Raw genomic sequence first — 21,546 nt, 5'->3', positions numbered from 1 at the left:
TCACTACAAAGACCAGACCATAAAAAGAGAGCTCATCTCGGCCCACAGATCCACAGTGAAATGCTGAAAATTTAAAATTACTGGTACAAATAGGATACAAAATTCTTTCAATTTTTGAAAAAGTAGAGAATACAATAGTATTGAAATGGATAGAAAGTTTGTTTGAGAAATAAAATTCAGAGAAAATAAAGGCAAAGAAAGGTCCCTAGATTTGAGGCATTGTATAAAGCTTTAGGAAATTCATACAAAGGAGAATTTGCTGTCTGTATGCTTTGTGAGCAGTTTCAAATTTTGGAAGTATCTTATTTGTTCAATAGTTGATTGACATTTTGAAATGAATCATATTAATCCTTACATAATAATCAATACATTTTTTCAGGGCAAATCCAAAGCACAAAATAGCAGGGTGGCTCAGTGGTTAGCACTGCTGCCTCACAGTGCCAGGACCACATGGTTCAATTGTAGCCTTAGTGTTTGTGTGGTATCTGCACATTCTCCCCATGTCTGCATGGGTCTCCTCTGGGTGCTCCAGTTTCCTCCTACAGTCCAAAGATGTGCAGGTTAGGTGGATTGGCCATGCTAAATTGCCCATTGTGTTCAGGGGTACATAGGTTGGCTGGATTGGCTGTAGGAAATGCAGGGGGAGTGAGGGTGGGTCCAGGTAGGATGTTCATGGGCCTTGTTGGGCCCAATGGCCTGCTTCCACATTGCAGGGATTCTACAATTCAAAATAATAAGCCTAAGTTTAAAATCTTTTTGTGAATTTATGAAACTAAAGGCATAAAATTCTAAGCATAAAGAACATTATTTGTGTTCAATTCTTTCAACATAGTAGAAAAACAAGTGAATAGTAAAGTCAAAGCATTAATGCTTTTAGGTTTACATTCAGATATTTGAAATCTATCACACAATAAAGTTTTCTTGTCAACTAATATAGGCTGCTTGTGAACTTCTAAAAAAAAATTATTATGAGATACTTTCCAGCTTTCTGGACACCAAGTATGTCTGAATGGAGAAGCTGGCTAGACTTCAAAGCACAGAAGATGAGAACTCCAAAATCTTACACCATTTTATTTCCAGCATTATGTCAGCTAAACACATTAAATTTTCTCAACATCCTACTGCTCTTGTGTACGGAAGGTTTACCACACTGAAAAAGAATTTTGCAGGATGTCACAGAGACAGAAAAATAGAAGAATACTTGGCTGCTTCTGTAACGTAGTGATGAAAGGTTTCACTGTTAAAACAGGCTAGTGAGACAACATAACTCATTCAGAAGCAAGACTAAAAACCTCAACCTGCATATTTACTCTCCGATCAAGTTGAAGGCATTCATTACTGAAATATCTATACCTAAGTAGTGCTTTAGATAAATGACAGTAATGATTAGCACCAAGGAAAGACTCAACTGCCTTGGAAGATGGATGAAATTATGTAATTAGGTACGCAATAGACAATAACACTGCACCAATACAAAAATATCATCATATATCTTGGTTTCTCTCGGTCAAATCTAAACATTCAAATTTTTAATATTCTCAAATATACATGATTGGAAATAATAGGCATATAATATTCAAAGGAAACAGTGTCAATCTCATTACTGTCTCACCAAATACTGAAAATTGTGTAAAGGTCCAAACTCTTCACTTTATACAAATTAAGAAAATAATTCCTTTCCACGTCCTTCCACTTTGGGGATTACAGCATTTGCAAACAGGTATTCAGAACACAAAACATGCTAGAATAATTTACAACATATTAACTGAATTTTTGTTTTAGTCATCTACTTTTTCATGGTAATACACAGCCATCAGGCTACAAATAATTTTCAGTTGTCAGATTTCTCTTGCTTTGTATGTATACAGTTCAGGTAACCTTTTTGTTGCTTTCCTATTAAGGATTTTAATGATCACTTGAACCAAAATAAAATATCAGATGAATAGCTTAATGCAGTATGATATCAATACTGCAATGATAATTTTACCATTTTCTAGTAAGGTATAAAGACAAACAAATTCTACAAAACTACGCCCCATCACTGAAAACATTTACATTATAAATCTCTATGGCAGAATCTTTTCTAAAGATTCAATCAAATGCGCCAGAGTTACCAGCTGTTTTGATTGACTGTGAATTGGTGAATCGCACAGGCGCACGGACAAAGAGAGAGCCGATGTCATTCAAAAGCAACAGAAGTGCATACAAATTGTCCAGTCCACATGACAGAAACTTACTGCAGAGGAGCACTACAGTGCTGTAATTGGCACATGAACACAGTGTGTCTGGACAATGTGCAGTGTGCTATTGCAAACCATGAGGTATACGCCTCTTCAGCAGCGACAGCAATACGAGCAGCAGGTGGAACAGGCAGAGCAACAGCTCCAGATGACTGCAAACTATAAGGGTTTAAGGAGCAGAATTAGGCCATTTGGCCCATTAAGTAGGCTGCAACATTCAATCATTGCTGGTATGTTTCTTAACCCCATTCTCCTGCCCTTTTCCCTGTAACCATAATCTCCTTACCAATCAAGAAACTATTTACCTCTGTCTCAAATCTCCTCCATGACTTGGCTTACATTGCACCCGGTGGCAATGAGTTCCACAGATTCACCACCCTCTGACTGAAGAAATTCCTCCTCATCTCAGTTCTAAAGTGTCAGTTTCTTCATCCACATGCAAACCCACACAGATCAAAACTGGAAATGACATTAATCACCATAATGGACCAAACAGTATAAATTCCAAGCGGAGTAGAATAACACCACTTCATCGGAAGCTACGCTAATGATGCCACCGAGCATGGAGAAGAAACATCTGAACGAAAACAAGCCATCTCGGCGACAAGTCAACAACCTCACCCACAACACAAGCTACAGATCTTTGCCAAAACTTTGTCACTTCTTCACTCTGAGGCTGTGCCCCTGAGTCCAAGTCTTTCCTACTAGTGGAAACTTTTCTCCACGTCTACTCCATCCAGGCCTCTCAGTATTCTGTAAGTTTCAATGAGATTACCACTCAACCTTCTAAACTCCATCAGGTACAGACCCAAAGTCTTCAACCACTCCTTTTGTGTCAAGCCATTCATACCTAGGATCATTATTGTAAGCTTCTTCTGAAGCTAGCCAGGTTTCACGGCAGGAGTGGTAAATGAGTGGCAGCTAAAGAGTCTTACTTTACAGACCCATTGGGGAAGGCAGACTCTGCTTCGTCAGGCCCTGTCATCACCTCTGCCTTGTCCCAAACTCTTTGAACCCCTCACCCTCCGCACTATGTTATCGGCGATACAAAAACATCAATGCAGCATGAGGAGATCAGCGGTGCTTCCTGCAGGCATCATGCACTGCATCTGCACATTTACTGGGGCCAGTTTGGTGTTATGGATAAGTACTTTAGTTTTGATTATGGTCTTTCCTAAAATGAGCATAATTGGCTAGAATACTAATGGAGTGCACGGTCCTGATATTCATTAATATCCAAGATCTAACGCCAACTGCCATCTACGAAAGACAGTTCCAAACTTCGACTACCCATTGCAGTGTTTCCAAATTTCATTCCTGAAAGGTCTGGCTTCATATTTTAAACAATGATGCCTAGTCCTAAACTGCCAAGCTAACAAAAATAGCTCCTTCCAATCTGTGATCTGTTCCTTTTAGGATCTTGAACATTTTCCATCAAGTCCTCTCAACTTCCTAAATTTCAGGGCATACATCTGTATAAACCTTGTAATTTAACCCTTAAGAGTCCATATATTATTTGAATAGTAACCAAACTGAATGACTAGCATTTTAGAGGGCTGTAGTGGACCCAACCATCAAGCCAAAGTTCAGGGGCAACTTCATTTCCATTGCCATGGAAGCCTTAGCTGAATTTTGCATTGATCATGCCAACAGATATAGCCTTCATCCCTTTAACAGAGGATGCCCCATGCCCAGGAGATGCCAGCCAATCAGATGGTTACCAGCAATGTCATTGGAAACAGTGGCTACTGAAGGGGGTGTCCTCATGAAGGCCACAGGATGACTGATCAGGAAGGGATTCCACATTTTTCTCAGCCCGTCAGGATATACGTGGTAGTCACTCTGTTTGAAAAGGCTCCAATTCTTTTGGCCATTTAAACCCTCAATTGGCCAAAGGACATGGTAGCCATTCACCACCAATACTACCACTGGTAAAACTACAGCAGTGGTGGGAAGACAAACTCACTCCACCATTCCTGCCAACTTTAAACCCTTCTTGCCACCCAGGCAATATTTCCCCCCAATTTCTTTATCATAAGTATGCTTTGTCATAATGAATTTTGATCCAAATATTAAGGAATTTGCTTCAGTCACATATGAAGAAACTGACTAAATCAAACAAACACCACTCTTATTCACATTTTGAATACCACACACTACCTGAATTTTTATATTTTCATCCAATCAAATTTGTATACTTACCAATGTCAATATATTTTGAATCCAAGGGTGTTCCAATGGAATTACACAATACTAGAACGTACTAAAACAGAAGAAAATCAGGTGTTGTGAAACTGATTTTAATAATAAGGTCAAATAATTAGAATGTAGAATTGTGCTTAATAAAAATCAGTTGCCTAAAGTTTAATTGGCCTGCTGTTATAATTCTAACATGTTGAGCTGAATTTTCTGTACTTAGTTTTTTTCAGACAATGGGACTGTTTTGGGCTGTGTGCCGAATTAGCAGCACTGCTGGTACAATGTGTTAAATATAAATGTGCCTCTGAGATCATGAATCAAATTCATTAGTCAGCAGGTGGGCTGGGGTCTCAGAAAGGCAATTTAGCACATGCTGTTGCAGGGTGGCCAGCAACATTCACAGTATTCACAATGAGAATGTCGCCAAGTTGACTGGAATGAGAGAAGGCAGGATGAAATGGAGACACAAAATGGCTATGTGAGATGGCAGCCACTTCTTCACCACCAGCACTATCCAGCACAACAGTTGCAGGAGATAATCATGCAACTGAAAGCCTCTGCCTTTTGGAAGCCTCATGTTTTGTAATTTACGCCTTTAACATGCAGAGTATATTCTAGTTTCATGATGCTCTAACCTTCACTGACTATGAAAGAAGCAGGTGGGTGCTGTGCTGGAGACACTGTGTGGATCCCGCGCATCACTGGTCAAATCTGCAAAGCATGTTGGCTAATTGCTTTATTAGTAATCTCATTTGGCTTGCCTGTGCTAGACAGGTTTTTATTTATCTATTCTTTCATCACAGGATGTGAACACCACTGGCAAGGCCAGCATTTGATGCCCAAACCCAAATTGTCCTTGAACTGAGTGGCTTGCTAGGCCATTTCAAATGGCAGTTAAGTATCAATAACATTTCTGGAATTACTTGCAAACTAGACCAGCTAAAGACAACATAAGTGAACAAGCTGAGTTTTTATATCAATCAATGATAGCTTCATGGCCACCGTTACAAAAATATTATGGATTCCAGATTTATTAATTGAATTTACATTGAAATAGCTGTCATGATGGGATGTGAACTCACAGCGCCAGAGCATTAGCTTGGCCTCTGAATTACTAGCCCCGTGGCACTACACCATCATTTTCCCCCTAAGTATATATGCACAGCAACTGCTCCTGGACAAAGAGGGAGGAGGCATTCATGCACAACATTATTTTTTTCTAATTCTTGTCTCTAAACCCACCGAAAAGTACCTCGTAAAATTTCCCCCAATAGCACGGAAGTAAATTATGGAAATGGTTACCATAGCAACTACAGACTCCATCTCACTGTCATCCTTTCAAGTGCAGCGCATAAACAGAAAAATAAGTAAGTGACACAGCAGAATAAAATGACAGTATTCTTACAGTTGTTCAAAATCAGTACATAACACAGTATGTCATAAGACAAAGATAAAACTTACATTTGTCTTATCCTCAAGTATTGTTTACTAGGTCAGATCAGAGGCAGTTTAACAATATATCACATTGCTTTGAAGTTAGAATTACATATTGGTCAGACATTGCAAGGTCAGCAGATTTCCTGATATTAGCGAACCAGTCAGGTTTCATGTTGACAACTTCAGATCATTTTATTCCAGAATTATTTAATTGCATTTAAGATTTAGATACCATGATGGAATTTTAATGCATGTATCTGGATTGCTGGTCCAGGCCTGTGGATTGCTACTCCAGTAACATAGACACTATTTTACCAATTCTACTGAAACATATTTTCCACTGCAGGTCCTCACAATGACACCATAAATAACAAAAAAAACAAAAGGAGAACAGTCATTTGACCAACTCTTTTGACTGAACACAATCCCACTTGAATCATCAGGCAATTTCCTTTGAAATTTGCCACTTCGCTATTTCTTAACTTAAGCATCATTATTTCAATTCGAGAAAGCTGGTCAGCTTTGCTAAACTCTACTTCACCGCCTTGAAAGGGAAGGGGAAGATGCCTTTGGTCATTGCATCAAGTTAAATATGGTGGAACATTGGATGATGATCATCTGAATGCACAGAGAGATGGAAAGGTGACTGGTTCTTTTCACAATCCTACTAGACCTGCTGAGTATTTCCAATATTTTAATTCAAGTTTCTAGCATCAGCAAGCTTTTGTTTTTATCATAGTAATTGCTGTTACATATTTCATAATGGACTTTATCATTTTTTCCCATTTTCCCAAGCTAACAAGTCTATAATTTGCTGTTTTCTTCCTGCCTTCTTATTTTTTGAAATTCATTTGTGGAATATGGGCATTGCTGCCTGGCCAGCATTTCTTGCCCAACCTTAGCTGCCGTTGAGAAGGTGGTAGTGACCTGCTTTCTCGAACCACAGCAGTCCACCTCCTGTGGATTGACCCATAGTGCTATTAGGGAAAGAATTCCAGGATGTTGACCCAGCAACAGTAAAGGAACGGCAATATATTTCCAAGTCAAGATGGTGAGTGGCTTGGAGGGGAACTTGAAGGTGGTAACGTTCCCAAGTATCTGCTGCCCTTGTCTTTCGAGATGGAAGTGGTTGTGGGTTTAGTAGATGCTGTCTGAGGATCTTCGGTGCTTTTCTACAGTGCAGCTTATAGATATCAAGCACTGCTGCTATTGGGCATCAGTGGTGGAGGCAGTGGATATTTGTGGATGTGTTGCCAGTCAACCACGCTGCTTTGTCCTGGATGGTGTCAAGCTTCTTGAGTGTAGTTGGAGCTGCACTTATCCAGGCAAGTGGAGAGTTTTCCATCAAACTTCTGATTTGTAGCCTGTAAATGATGCACAAGCTTTGGAGAATCAGGTGAATGGCTCACTGGACTTTTCTAGCGTCTGACCTGCTCTCGTAGCCACTGTGTTTATGTGGCGAATCCAGTTGAGATTCTGGTCAATGATAACCTCCAGCATTTTGATAATGGGAGATTTAGTGATGGTAACACCACTGAATGTCAAGAGGCAGTGGTTAGGTTGTCTCTTATTGGTGATGGTCATAGCCTGACATTTGTGTGGAACGAATGTTACTTGCCACTTGTCAGCCCAAGCCTGGATATTGTACAGATCGTCTTGCATTTGAATACGGACTGCGGAGCAGTTTGAGGAGTCACGAGTGGTGCTGAACATTGTGTAATATTCGGCGAACATCACTTCGTAGGGAAGGTCATTGATGAAGCAGCTGAGGATGGTTGCGCCTAGGACACTACCCTGAGGAACTCCTGCAGAGATGTCCAGGAGCTGAGGTGACGGACCTCCAACAACCAAAACCATCTTCCTACGTGCCAGGTATGACTCCTTGATGTTACACTTGGTTAAATGCAGCCTGTGTGTTAAGGGCTGTCACCGTCACCTCACCTCTGGAGTTCAGTTCTTATGTCCATGTTTGAACCAAGGCTGTAATAAGGTCAGACAGTCAGTGGCTTTGGTGGAATGCAAATTGCACATCACTGAGCAGGTTATTGCTGAGCAGGTGGTGCTTGATAGCACTGTTGATGCCACCGTCCATCACTTTGTTGATAATCAAGAGTGGACTGATGGAGCAGTAATTAGCCAGGTTGGATTTGGCCTGCTTTTTATGTATCATTCACACATAACACAGAATACATTATCTTTTGTTTTAGTCCTTATCTCCCTGTCACCCATCTCCCTGTATAGATTCCCATCTGCTTCCCATTTTAACTTAAACCCACTCCGGCCATAAATTTTCCCCGAGGAAGGATGTTGCCAGAATTAAGGGGTATGAGTTATAGGGACAGGCTGAATAGGCAGAGGTTTTTTTCCTGGAGAGTGGGAGGGTGAGAAGTGACTTTATGGATGTTTATAAAATCATGAGGGGCATGAATAGGGTGAACAGCCAAGATCTTTTTACAAGAGTGAGTCCAAAACTAGAGGGCACAGATTTAAGGCAAGAAGGGAAAGATTTAGAGGGGTAACTTTTTCACACGGATGGTGGTACATGTGTGGAATGAGCTGCCAGAGGAAGTGGTGGAAACTGGTACAATTACAACATTTAAAAGGCATCTGGATGGGTATATGATTAGAAAGGGTTTAGAGGGATATGGGCTAAATACTCGCAAATGGAACTGAGTCAGATTGGGATGTCTGGCATAGACGGGTAAAGGATCTGTTGCTGTGCTGTATGACTACGACATTAGTTTTGGTCTTGCTCAGATGCAATCTATCCAGCTTATGTTGGTGCCACTTCCGTCAGAACTGGTCCCAATATCCCAAGAATCATAACCCTACCTCTTGCACGCTTTCTCTAGTCACACGTTCACCTGGTATATCCTGTTCACATGATATATCCTGCTATGTCTAAGCTGTCTGGCTCATGGCATCTTTAGCAGTCCCGAGATCACTACTTTTGAGTCCTATTTTTTAAACTCGCTTCCTAATTTCCTATATTCTACTTTGAGGATCTCAGCTCTTTTCTTACATATGTTGTTGTACTAATGTGTACCCTGGTCACTTCAGAATGTCCTGCAGCTACAGTCAGGTATGCTCTACCCTAGCATAGGTGAGGCAACAGATCATCTTGGAGTTTCGTTTGAGGCCACAGAACTATCCATCCGTTTCCCTTACAATTGAACCCCTGTTAATATAGCATTCCCACTCTTTCTCCTTCTTTCCAGTGAAACAGAACCAACTACAGTGCAACGAGTTCGACGGTTACCACTTCCCTCTAAGCGGCAGTTTCCTCCTCTCCCCAGCAGCATTCAAAGTAATGTATCTATTTGGCAAAGGGATGGTTACAGGGAATTCCTGCAGTACCTGCCTAGTCTTTTGGTCTCAAATGCTGACAAATTCAAAACCAGCACAGTTGTTACTTGTGAATAAGGAAAAAGGCTATTCAAGATTAACCTCTTGAACTTTTTTTGCATTTTTTTTAAAACTTGGATTTTATGTTTTACAGTGTAAGAAATTAACATTAGAATCTCCCATAATTTCATTTAGCTGGATTATGATTCTAAAGGAATGTAATTGGGGAGAATATTAAAATTAGGGAGGAAAATAACAAACAAATATAGTTAGAGACAAAAAAATCTGCAGATACTGGAATCCAAAGTAGACAAACAGGAGAGTGAAAGAACACAGCAGGCCAGGCAGCATCAGGAGGAAAGGAGTGTCAACTCTAGGGTGTTACCTTTCTTCAGTTAAGGGTAATACCCGAAACATTGACTGCTCCTTTCCTCCAGACGCTGTCTGGCCTGCTGTGTTCTTCTAACCTCCTGTTGGTCCACCAGACAAATAAAATTTGGTTAATTACAGAAGTAGGAAATAGCTGTTTAGAAAAGGAGGAATTTGGGCCAATTTTCCTGATTCTTTCCTCTTCAAACAGGAAGATGAGATAAAAGGAGTGGAAATCCAAAAGAAGAAATGGAAGTTAGATATTCTCACCACCCAACCTGTGCAGATCATTCACTGGCTGAGTGATTGGGTGCACGTAAATCCAGAGAACATGGTACTCTGATTAGCCTCACACTCCCACAAGGAATCCATAAGAATTACAAAGTCAAGCTAAGCAATCAAAATAAAGATCTTATTAAATTGCAGTAATTCATACCATCTGCTCACCTCCGCAAGACTAAATGGAGTTGAGATTTTCTAGTTATCCATTTTCATCCAAAAAGATTTCTAGTAGCAAAAGATTTCTGATGTCTGAGGCCTAACATGCAATTGCAGGTAAAGTTTAAGGCCGGAAATTCTGATGATCTGCGGCCTTGAACAGGTGCAGGGTTTTAGATATATATCTTTTATTATTTGTGACCACTTTCTGGCAATGGTGCTTTCTCATCATTGCCTGAAAATATTACGTCTTTGCTGTTCTCTACAGCTCACTGGACATTTCCTTGATAGCAGATTACAGCAAAATTAAACTCAAAAGTAGGACATTTAAACTCTCAAGCCAGCACGGCTTTTCAATTAGATCATGCCTGATCTATGTTAATGCTTGAACTTCATGTCAACTATTTGTCATTGTTGTATATCAATTAGAGAGCAAAGATCAGTTGATCTGTCTCGCAAGCATTTTATTCAATCAATTTTTGGGATAGATGGGTGAATGAACAGTTGACTAAATATTTCAGTTGCAACATTTTTACGAAATTTAGGAAACTGTAGAAATAATCTCCTACCTGAGGAGAACTGTCATCTGCTTTGGTTGCTAAAATGCAAAAGTCTCCGCATGTAGTTATTGAAATCAGACTCCTTACGTATTTTACATACTTTTCATTGTTCTTGGTGTCCCAAAAGACTACACAGTATTCCAGTCGATCTGGTCTGGTATATGCATATACTACTGTGTTGGAGCAATAACCCCACTGCCAAAAGGTAAAAAATTAGATCAGCATGTTTGCTTAATGAAAAAAAAATTATAGATTCATTAAGAAAGGTTCTTTAGACCACAAGTCACTAAAATGACAGACCATATTGTGTTAGCATGCAGTTACAGTAAAGCATTAGGAAGGGAAAGGGAATGTTGGCCTTTTATCAAGGGGAGGGTAGATAGAGAGTCTGGCTTAAATATGTCTAAAATGTTAGTGAGATCACATCAGGAGTAATGAGTTTAGTTTTCACCTCCTTATAAGAAGGATTATCTATTTACATTGGAGATAGTTCACAGAATATTTATTACACTGTCTCCTGTGTTGAAGGAGTTTCCTATGAGAAAAAGATAGGATGATAGAAAAATGAGAGGTGATCTTACAGAAAAACAGAAGGATCCTGAGGCAAATGAAAGGGTAGATGCTGAGTAGATGATTCCTCACATAACTGAATCTAAAATTAGGGGCACAGAATGACGAGTCCTGCCATCATTTGTGACTGTTGACCAAAAGCACAAATGCATTTTGACTAGGGTACTAAAGATAGATGGAGAGGTTTAGGGAAGGAATTGAAGAGCTTCGATCTATTCAAGTTCAAAGCATAGTATTTGTTTCAATATTGTGTTAGCAATCAGCGATAATGTCAGAAAGAGAGGAACACAGACATGGCTTACAGGCATGAAGCAGATTTCAGTGATGTAGAGAGGCAAGAGATTGGAAAACAACTTTAAGAGTTTTGAAACTGTACTGTTGCCAGATTGGGAGCCAAAGTAGATCAACAAACTCAAAAGAGAAGTGAACAGAAACAGATACAAGTTATGAAATGGTAAGCAAAGTTTTAGAGCAGTCCAAGTTATAGAGGGTGCAGAGAAGAAGGTAGGCCAGGAAAGCACTGCAATAGTTAAGCCTAGAATTAAAACTGTCAATGGGAGTTGAGGGGGGAAAGATGGCAAGAGGCATTAAATTACACTTATTATCATGGTGGATTATGCGAGCTGAAATATTTCTTCAGTACTTGGATTTTACAAATAATTAACAATGTTGGTTTTTTTGTTAAGCACATTGTATAACTCTTAACTACAAATGTAAAGATTTTCTATGAAGAAATAACAATTGCATAACTTTAGAGCATGCAAAAATATTTAGGGATGTCACTGGTTTTACCTTGTAATCTGGTCTGATGTTGGCAAAATAAATAAAAGAATCAACAGCAAGTGCAATTCTCAGCCCTCCTCCTTCCCATGACACTGCATACATCTGCTTGCCAGACACTTTTAACGTACGCAAATGCTTGAGAAATTGGTATAGTGGAGAAAACACATATCATAACTCAAAATACCAAGAATGTAACGTACAATATGGCAGTATTCCTCAAATTTAGCAACTGCATCTTCTGTCTGAAACTGATGTTGATTTAGATAATTTTAGATATTTCAATCGAATACTCTTACTTAAACCTTCTATACAAAGAAGGATTATAAGTCTTCAAACACTTCTGGTAAAGGAAGAAACGAAAAAACTTATGTTTAGACTGAATAATTTGTTTCCTTAGAACATCCTAAATCATTACACAGCCAATTACTTTGAGGCATGGTCATGTTTTGTCAGCAACTACAGAGGACAATTTGTAAGTAGAAATAATTTAGTTTGCTCAAACAATGCTATTAATTTCCTCAATTCAAATGTTGAGAATGAGCTTGAAGATTCAGAGTTCATAATTTAAACAATAAAAACATAAACCTTTCCTTTAGAAAAAATGAGGCTTTTATGAAATAGGCTATACAGTTAACTTAAAATTCCAAATATCAAAATCAGAAGAAACTCTCTCACCTCACCAAATGGAGTGTAGAACTGCACAACATTGATCTGTTTATCTTGGCCGGCTGATACTTGGGAACCAGCAACAGCTAATACACTCCCACAGTGGTTCCACTGAATGCCAACCACATTTATACCAGTATCAATCAAGACAGCATCTGTTATGAAAAATACAAGAAGACTGCACTTGAGAGATCAGACTAGGCCTCAGTTTAAAGACTCATCCAAAAAAATGACACCTCAATCAGTTTATCACTCCCCCAGTATTACACTGATAGTGTCAGAATGAATTTTGACACTAATACTGACAATATTCATATAATATTTGCAAAATATTGCACTATTTCAGATATGGGTATATCAGCAATGGTGAATAAACTAAAAAAAATAATAAAATTCCTGGAAAAAATCCAAAAATGGCTATTTACATAATGATAATACTTACTGTCATCATGCTCATGACGCATTATTTGACATCGACCATTGTCTAAGCAGATAGCTAAGCAGGGACAGTCTGGCTCAACATAACCTTCAGTTCCTGAATACCAATGGACACCAACAATACTGACTGCACCAGTCACATTGGCGAGACACTGCAACACCAGCTTTACCTAAAAAAAAGACATACTGAATACATATTAAGTTAGATGACAGATATGCCTTTGTATTACATTTATTCAACATGCCAGTATTTATTATCCATCCCGAACGTGCAGAGGGCAATTTCTGTGAGTCTACGTTCAAATGCTGGCCTGATCAGGCAGGACGGCAGCTTTCCCTACCTAAAGGGTATTAGTAAACCAGACAGTTTTTAATGACAATAAGTTTGATTTTTGATTCCAGTTTTTTAATAAAATGAAGTTTCACCATTTGCAACAGTGAGATTTAAATCTATATCCCCAGAACATTAGTCTGGAGTTCTGATTTACTAGTCCAGTGACAACGTCACAAGGCCACTGCCTCCCCTGGAACGGTTTTAATCTTGTCACGTATCAAACAGCCATTAAATTATACCTACACTACGAAAATAAAATTGAAATATATTTTGCCATTTACGCATTTTGTACACAATTCTGTTTTTAATTTGCTATCAATTAATTTAATCTAATAAAATGATAGTTTCAGTAGATGAAGTAAAAATTAATATTAATATCATAATTCTTTCTCAAGAGGCTTTCATAATTGATAATTTTCATAAGTAAAGATGTACACTTCATCCTAACTGAACACACTAGTATTCATCCTAATTAATCATACTTTCTGTACACCTCCAAACGTGAGCCAATTCTGAATGATCTCAAACATTGCAATTTTAAAAATTTAGTGGCATTCTCTTTACTAGGATACTTAGAACTGAGCCTTGATAAATATGCAAGTACATGCAGAAGTTCCATAAGAATGGCAAAAACCATAATGAAAAAACTATAAGCTTACAATAAAATTTCCTTGGCTGTCATATATGTGTATTTCTCCATTCGCCATGCCAAATATAAGAATCTTGCTGTCTGGTGACCATGCAACTTGAGTTAATTGGAGGCCCTTCAATTCCTTACCCCAAATACGATTACCTGACGAAACACAGAAAACATGTGGCTATCAAAGAAAACATTAATCATCAATAAGTTAATATTAATTAGCAGTTATAGCTAAGTAGTAGGACAATGGTTTCAAAACTGTTAACATACATAATTAAATTATTATAAATGATTAATTAATAAACAGCAATATAGCTATGAAATTAATTTCAATGGACAATGATATCGTAAATAAAGCATTTTTAGTTGAAGTGACAAGGACACTCATTAAACTGAATAATCCATAAAAGTTCTGGATATCTGAATATCAAAATCTAATTCATGTTTTAATTCTTCAGTCTGAAATACATTACCATCCACTGAACCCACAATGACAGCACCATCTTCATACACAATACAGATTTTCTGGCCATCAGCATTCCAGCTCATACTGCGAACCACAGATTTGTTTCTGTTATTAATCATTTCCTCATACCAAGAGCCTGTAATCAATTCACAAACATGGGGTTTAATTTTTTAAAAAAGCAAAAATTAACAATTCATTGTTTGAATCTTGTTCAAAGAACAACTGGAAAACTGCTGCAGTGAGCATCTTTAGTTATAATGCATAGGAACATTACATTTTGTTATTTTTCGCAAATAATTTTCAAAAGCATAGATACAATATCCCCACAAGTGCACAGCTATAACATCCTCACAATCACATTTTCTCTTAAATTTGGGTTCCCTATACACACAAAAATTCCAGGAATAAATTTCCTTATAATTTACCACCAGCTCTAACTTTACTCCCAGTGTTATTTTTACGTTTCTCTTTATCTTGAAATTTTTCAACCTATTAATGTTTCTTGGTGCTACAACTATTATAAGACTGTGCCACTAACCACTCAACCTGATGGGCTCTCTTTCATCGATTTCCCTGCCCTATGGTATATGTAGAAATGAAATATGTGTATTAATATTCAAAGGAGGTCAGACTTTCATCTTAATTGCTATATAAGTATCTTCTATATTTAAATGGTGCGATCCAAAATAAGTTTAGACATCATGTAAAGGTAAGTTGGTTAAGGTAAAGTCACCATGGTGTCAGTGGGCTACTCTCTCCTCAGAGAGAGAAAAATGGGGGTGAGTTTGTCATGAGAGGCACCAAGCCTCAGGCAAGGGGTGAGATTGAGAAGGCAGGACCTTCTTACACTTAGTCAGTGCAGGAACTAAACCTACATTACTATGCATCACAAATCTATGTAAACTGGTCACCAAGAAATTCAATCACGAATTCAGAAGAAGCTTTTTTACACAGTGATAAGGACCACTTATTCAGATTTGGCTTACCACGAGGAGTGTTTAAAGTGAATAAGGCAGTTAAAGGGAAAAAGGAGGCGCTAGCAAAGTAATACTATGTCAAACTATTAATCCACAAATGTAGGAACATAAAAATTAGGAACCGGAGTAGGCAATCCAGCCCTTCAAGCCCACTCCACCATTTAACATGATCATGGCTTATCCTGGTCTCAACATCACTCTCCTACCTGCTCCCCACAGCCTTTATCCCACTTTTCAGCAAAAACATTTTTCTTTAATCTGTTGATTGACTCTGCGTCCACTGCACTCTGTAGTGGTGAGTTTCACAGATTCACAACCCACAGAGAAGTAGTTTCTTCTCATCTCAATTTTGAACCGCCTCTCACTCTACACCTACGACTTCTTGTTTCAGACTGTCTCACAAGGGGGAACATCTGTTCAACACCACCGTACCGTTTCCATTAAATATTTTATATACCTTAAGCAGATCCCACTCATTCTCCTGAACTCCAGCTAATGTGCTGGGGACCGGAGTTTAAATCCTGCCTCAGCAGATGTGAAAATTGAATTCAATAAAAAATATGGAATTAAGAACCTACCTAATAACCATGAAACCAATGCCAACTGTACAAAACACCCGTCTAGCTCACTTACATCCTTTAGGGAAAAAATGTGTCATCTTCAACACTATGCCACTATGTGACTCCAGACCCAGAGAAATGTGGTTGACTCTCAACTGTACAATGAAATGTTCAAGGAAAACTAGGCATGGGCAATAAATGCTAGCCAGCTCAAAATGCCCATGTCCCATGAGTAGACAAAAAGTAGATTTATTCGAGAAAAAAAAGCGAAGGGATTTGAGTGGAGCATCAGAATAGACTGATTAGGTTGAATGGTCTAATTTCTGTGCTGTACTTCTGATGTGATAGATCTTTGTAATGCAAGTGTCCAATAAGTTATTTCATAATAAGTATATTACGCACATCATAATCAATTTTGCTATTTACCACAGAAGTGTTAACTGACCTTTATACAACATCCACACAATAATTAGACCATTCTGGTCACTAGTTGTCAGCTTCTGGTACTGTTCATTCCAAGTCACCACTTGTACCGCACCTGGTCAAACAGATAAATGAAGAAGATAACTGTACAACAGAAGATCATTTTCCACCTAGTCCCTGTATTATTCATGCCATAAGTAGTTTATAATTTGTATCACATTAAATGTTTGCAAAAGTTGCACCCATTAGTAATTAGACATGACCCACAGAAATGAGAAAGATGCACAGGCAAGAGAAAAGTCAATCATTGCATTTTGAAAAAATTATAACTTGTGAAATAATTAAGCATCAAATGTAATAAATGAAAGAATCTTATGCAGAAAATAATAGCTTGGCAATGTATGGTAGCGCAGGTAATAATATTACAACCAGAGATTGAACAGACCACCCTTTTTCTCAACCTCTTCATCAGATTATTGGGAAGCATGAAGAATCGTCTGTGGTAGAAGTTGACTGGTACTTTATCACATTAAATGCATACACATGGGGTCACGTATGACTATATATTATTATATAGTATTATTACTTAATATTGCACACTCTACATTTTGATTTTCTTTCCAATTTGTGAAAAGCAAATTCCAAAAAATAGGCAGGCAGAAAACTTGAGTCAATTCTAGCAGTTACCTTACTGTCTCAGGTAATGAGGATTCACAAGCTATTGCATAGGTTAATATGCTAGCTACAATAGTCACATGCGATTGCATGCTAAATATATACTTCCATAATGACAGCTCTTGTGCCACAGTAGTACCATCCCTACCTCTGGGTTAGAAGTCACAGGTTCAAGTCCCACCTGTTCCACAGGTTTGTCAAAACATGTCTGAACAGGCTGAATAAAAATAGTCATACTTTCACAAACAGACAAATCCACCCAAGTTAGTTACCACACCCATTCGTCAAAATAATAGGACCCATATATTTTCTTGGGTGGGAGAGGGAACAGGAATTAAAGTGTCATTGAAAGAAAAACGTTCATAAAGAAAGAGTTAGGGGAAGCCTTTCCCAGGCTAAATGTTGCACATCTCCTATCAACTGGGTTCATAGCTAGTTTGGTAAGAATCAGAAATCCCACTAATCCTGCTGAGATAACTGACGCACAAAACAAATTTAAAAAGTGTAAAAAACTCTTATAGAGGAGGTGATGAGACACATTAATTTCTCACAGATGAAAACTCAATCAACAATGATGTAAGTTTTGGTTAGCATATCATAGATTGTCTCCTATAAACTTCTGGTATATAATTTACCTACATGGAATTTTGAGTGGCAAGTAAATAAGATCACTTTCTGGGTAAAAATGTTAATAGCTTAAGGATTTTGCTTGAAATTTATTAACAATCACACCCCTTCCCCTGCAATTATAATGACATGTTGCATCTTTACATACAATGTCTATCAATGCAAAGGAGCTGAATCTATAATATCAAAAGGAACTGGTTAAAATTTGATTCAGTTTAGGCAGGTCAATAAATTCTGGTTTTGTATATGCAATCTGCAATGAGAACAGTTTAGCAACCATAGCAGTAGGAGCAATCATCTCAATTTTAAATTGTTCAACAGCTAACACCTAAGTAGCTTAATGGAGCATTCATCTTTAAACACAAAAGAAAGAATAAAACTAAAAAAAAACTTACCGCTGTGTCCTTCTAATGTCTGATTCATGGAAAGGTTACTGGGTGCAGCCAGTCCCTTTAATCTTGTATCATCTACAGAAACCCACAATAGTTAATTAGAACTTAAGATAAAATGCAATGTGATCATAGTATCTATTGTTGCTTTAAACACAGATACAAATTTGAACAATATTATCAAAACTAAACATAGTGTAGCTTTCAGGCATGAATAAAATTAAAGACCTAAATAAAACCAAATGTGCCAGTACAGTTTCCTAAGCTTTCTGTTCTTTTAAAAGTGGAGGCCTATAATTAATTTTGTTGTTGGGAGCAGACTGAAAATTCCACCTGAAAATACACTCATTTTAGGGTCCATTCTGCAGATGACAAGACAAACTCAAATTCATGGGGAATACCACTTAAGCACATCTAAAATGAATGTATGAAAATTATTGGAAATTATCAAGAGCTAAGGAAAATCTCACTATATATTTTATCATCAGAAAAAGAAACAATTCAATTCATTTAACTACATTACTGACCAAAATAGTAATACATAGGTCTCCAATTCTTTTCAGACAGAAAGAACGCCTATACCTACTTCAACTCAACAAACAGATGACGAACATTTTCAGGTTCATTTCTCAGGGCAATGATTGACCAATGAGAGTCTATTTTTCAACCAATCAGCTTTCTCTTCTCATACAGTATTAATGCTGTATTAGGAACAAATGGTAGAATTTTCCCACATATTTCGGCAAGTGTTCATTTCTGAGAGTTACACATACGGTTTCCTTCCATGAACTCTGATGACTTTTCTCATGTAAGCCTCCACAATTCAGCTCATTAATAATGCATTGCATTAGCTCAGGCAGATGTTTATATGCAGCGTAGATGTTCACACCAGTACCATATTTAAAATCCAGTTGCTCACGAGCTCAAACAGTGCAAGCCAGGAGCTATCCTGAACACTGTGTTGTTCCATTACTAATCCAAAGGAGATGGTTCACAAAGGGAAGCTGGTAACCTGATTCACTGATAGGGACCAGGAAGTCTTACTGGACGGAGTGGTGGAGAAACGGGCCATTCTGTTTCTTCAGGATCACCGACAGAGGCAATGACATTAGATTGGTCTAAGGTAACCATCCGGACGCAGTTTCTACAGTCTCAAGAAAGATGTCACCATGATACAAGTTCAATGGTAAGTGCCACATCTTCTCTTTGCTATCTCATACACTAATTCTGCTACTGCACCCACCTCTCACCATGGCTCATACCACTCTCAGTAATGCAAACAGCATCTCCCTCAATGACTCTCACCTACCTAAACCCCAGATAACTAAGCTTTCCTGGTCTTGTGCTTCCCATTCACTCACTTGGGACACCTCACCACCTTTTCTACTCCTGTACCATCACTAACAGCTGTTAGGCAATTTCATCTCACTCAATTCTACTTGTGCCTCAGCACAGGAAAAAACAGTCCACAATAGGGATGAAAGGGCCAAGATGGTGGCATGGCTGACATTCTTAGCCCCTATAAGAAAAGAATTCTTGAGCTCACAGGGAGGACTATGGCCATTCTGAGCATCTCAATAACCATGGCCGAACCCCTGCACTGCAATTAGGTGTTTCCCTTAATTTAATATGGCAATATCTCCTGACTGACCAAAGTCCTTCTTGACTCAACTAAGGACGGCACGCTTCAATTTTCGATCATGATCATTTAGCTGAAGCAGATGTAATGTGTCTGTCACACAGACTGCTGGCCCATGCTGTAAGCGTGGCATTGACACAGCATAGCAACAAAGAGCAACATGTCCAACCCCTCAACCATTCAGAGTTGGCAAGCATGACAAGTTCTTTCTCTTCCGGCCTGCTAAAAGGCAAAGCAATTCAGAGATTCTGTGTTCATCCAGGTAAATGTAAAGTAAATGAGTCTGCACACAGAGTGCCTGGCAGAAGCAATGCAGTATAAGGAGCCGGTGAGCTCCAAAGCGCAATCATGAAATGCTGAACTGTTTATGTTATTAACAGGATGTGCCATGATGTGGTGATGCTGGTCTTTTGCCAATGCCAAATTCAACGAATGGAGGTGGTCGCTGTCCATGTGCAAGCCCTGAGATGATGGGAGACGATGGTAATAAAAGCCAGGAGAAGATGCAGACACTACGTAACTGTTGTGATTTTCAAGTCAGGAATTGGTGCCATCTAGTTTCTCGCCTGCATCTGGAAGAATAGCAGCCTGCATATAAATGAGGTGAGATTAGCTAATAATGAGTTGTTAATACATGCAAATTGGGCTTTTGCCACTTACCACCAAGATTCTCATCTAACTGTTTAAACCTTAGGGGAAAATGGACTTCCTTTTCATTTTAGCAGTATTTACTGATGCCAACAACTGCAGACAACAACACATGCATGATCATTGGGGAACGCATGTACCAAAACTGACGTCATCACGTAGATTTTACATGTGACATCACGCGGAAATTCACTCCAGCACACATGCAAGGAAACATGCCTGATTCCGAACTGGAATTCTGAGGTGGGGAGAGAGATGAGGGATGCCAGTGGCTGGACAGAGAACCCACAGAGAGAGAAGGGAAGAAGGTCAAGAAGTCAGAGATGGAGTTGACAAAGAGAGCTCAACTCCCAGGAGGAGGATGGCACAAGGAGGGTGCAGGAGCTAGGAGACCATCTTCCCCTTAGGCTTCCTTTTGTACTGTCCCCAGCTCTCTTCACCCCCACCTCCAAACTGGTTTTGAAGAAGAACCATATCAGACTCAACACGTTAACTCTGTTTCTCTTGCACAGTTGCTGCTAGAATGCTGAATTTCTCTAGCATTTTCTGTGTTTGTTTCAGATTTCCAGCATCTAGAACATAGAACATAGAACAGTACAGCACAGAACAGGCCCTTCAGCCCACAATGTTGTGCCAACCATTGATCCTCATGTATGCACCCTCAAATTTCTGTGACCATATGCATGTCCAGCAGTCTCTTAAATGACCTCAATGACCTTGCTTCCACAACTGCTGCTGGCAACACATTCCATGCTCTCACAACTCTCTGTGTAAAGAACCCGCCTCTGACATCCCCTCTATACTTTCCACCAACCAGCTTAAAACTATGACCCCTCATGCTAGCCATTTCTGCCCTGGGAAATAGTCTCTGGCTATCAACTCTATCTATGCCTCTCATTATCTTGTATATCTCAATTAGGTCCCCTCTCCTCCTCCTTTTCTCCAATGAAAAGAGACCAAGCTCAGTCAACCTCTCTTCATAAGATAAGCCCTCCAGTCCAGGCAGCATCCTGGTAAACCTCCTCTGAACCGTCTCCAAAGCATCCACATCTTTCCTATAATAGGGCGACCAGAACTGGACGCAGTATTCCAAGTGCAGTCTAACCAAAGCTTTATAGAGCTG

The 21,546-nt window shown here is 38.9% G+C and overlaps 1 protein-coding gene across 3 annotated transcripts in view; it reads right to left on the bottom strand.

Annotated features, from left to right (window-relative positions):
• The window catches only part of wdr35 (WD repeat domain 35), a 93,325-nt gene that overhangs the window by 58,620 nt on the left and 13,159 nt on the right, over nt 1-21,546 (bottom strand). For 2 of the 3 annotated variants that reach the window (XM_048530422.2, XM_048530424.2), the window contains exons 3-12: nt 18,143-18,214; nt 16,468-16,560; nt 14,493-14,621; nt 14,039-14,172; nt 13,050-13,215; nt 12,617-12,762; nt 11,951-12,076; nt 10,598-10,783; nt 5,742-5,774; nt 4,443-4,503 (exon numbers count right to left, since the gene is read on the bottom strand). In XM_048530422.2, the coding sequence (XP_048386379.1) occupies nt 4,443-4,503; nt 5,742-5,774; nt 10,598-10,783; nt 11,951-12,076; nt 12,617-12,762; nt 13,050-13,215; nt 14,039-14,172; nt 14,493-14,621; nt 16,468-16,560; nt 18,143-18,214 (1,146 nt within the window). The remainder of the gene's footprint in view (nt 1-4,442; nt 4,504-5,741; nt 5,775-10,597; nt 10,784-11,950; nt 12,077-12,616; nt 12,763-13,049; nt 13,216-14,038; nt 14,173-14,492; nt 14,622-16,467; nt 16,561-18,142; nt 18,215-21,546) is intronic. The other variant, XM_048530423.2, reaches the window with a different exon arrangement.

Source organism: Stegostoma tigrinum, chromosome 4, assembly GCF_030684315.1.
Source record: "Stegostoma tigrinum isolate sSteTig4 chromosome 4, sSteTig4.hap1, whole genome shotgun sequence".
NCBI classification, from domain to species: Eukaryota; Metazoa; Chordata; class Chondrichthyes; order Orectolobiformes; family Stegostomatidae; genus Stegostoma; species Stegostoma tigrinum.
Note: the sequence above shows the minus strand (reverse complement) of the source record. Positions and strands in the feature narration are given on the sequence as shown.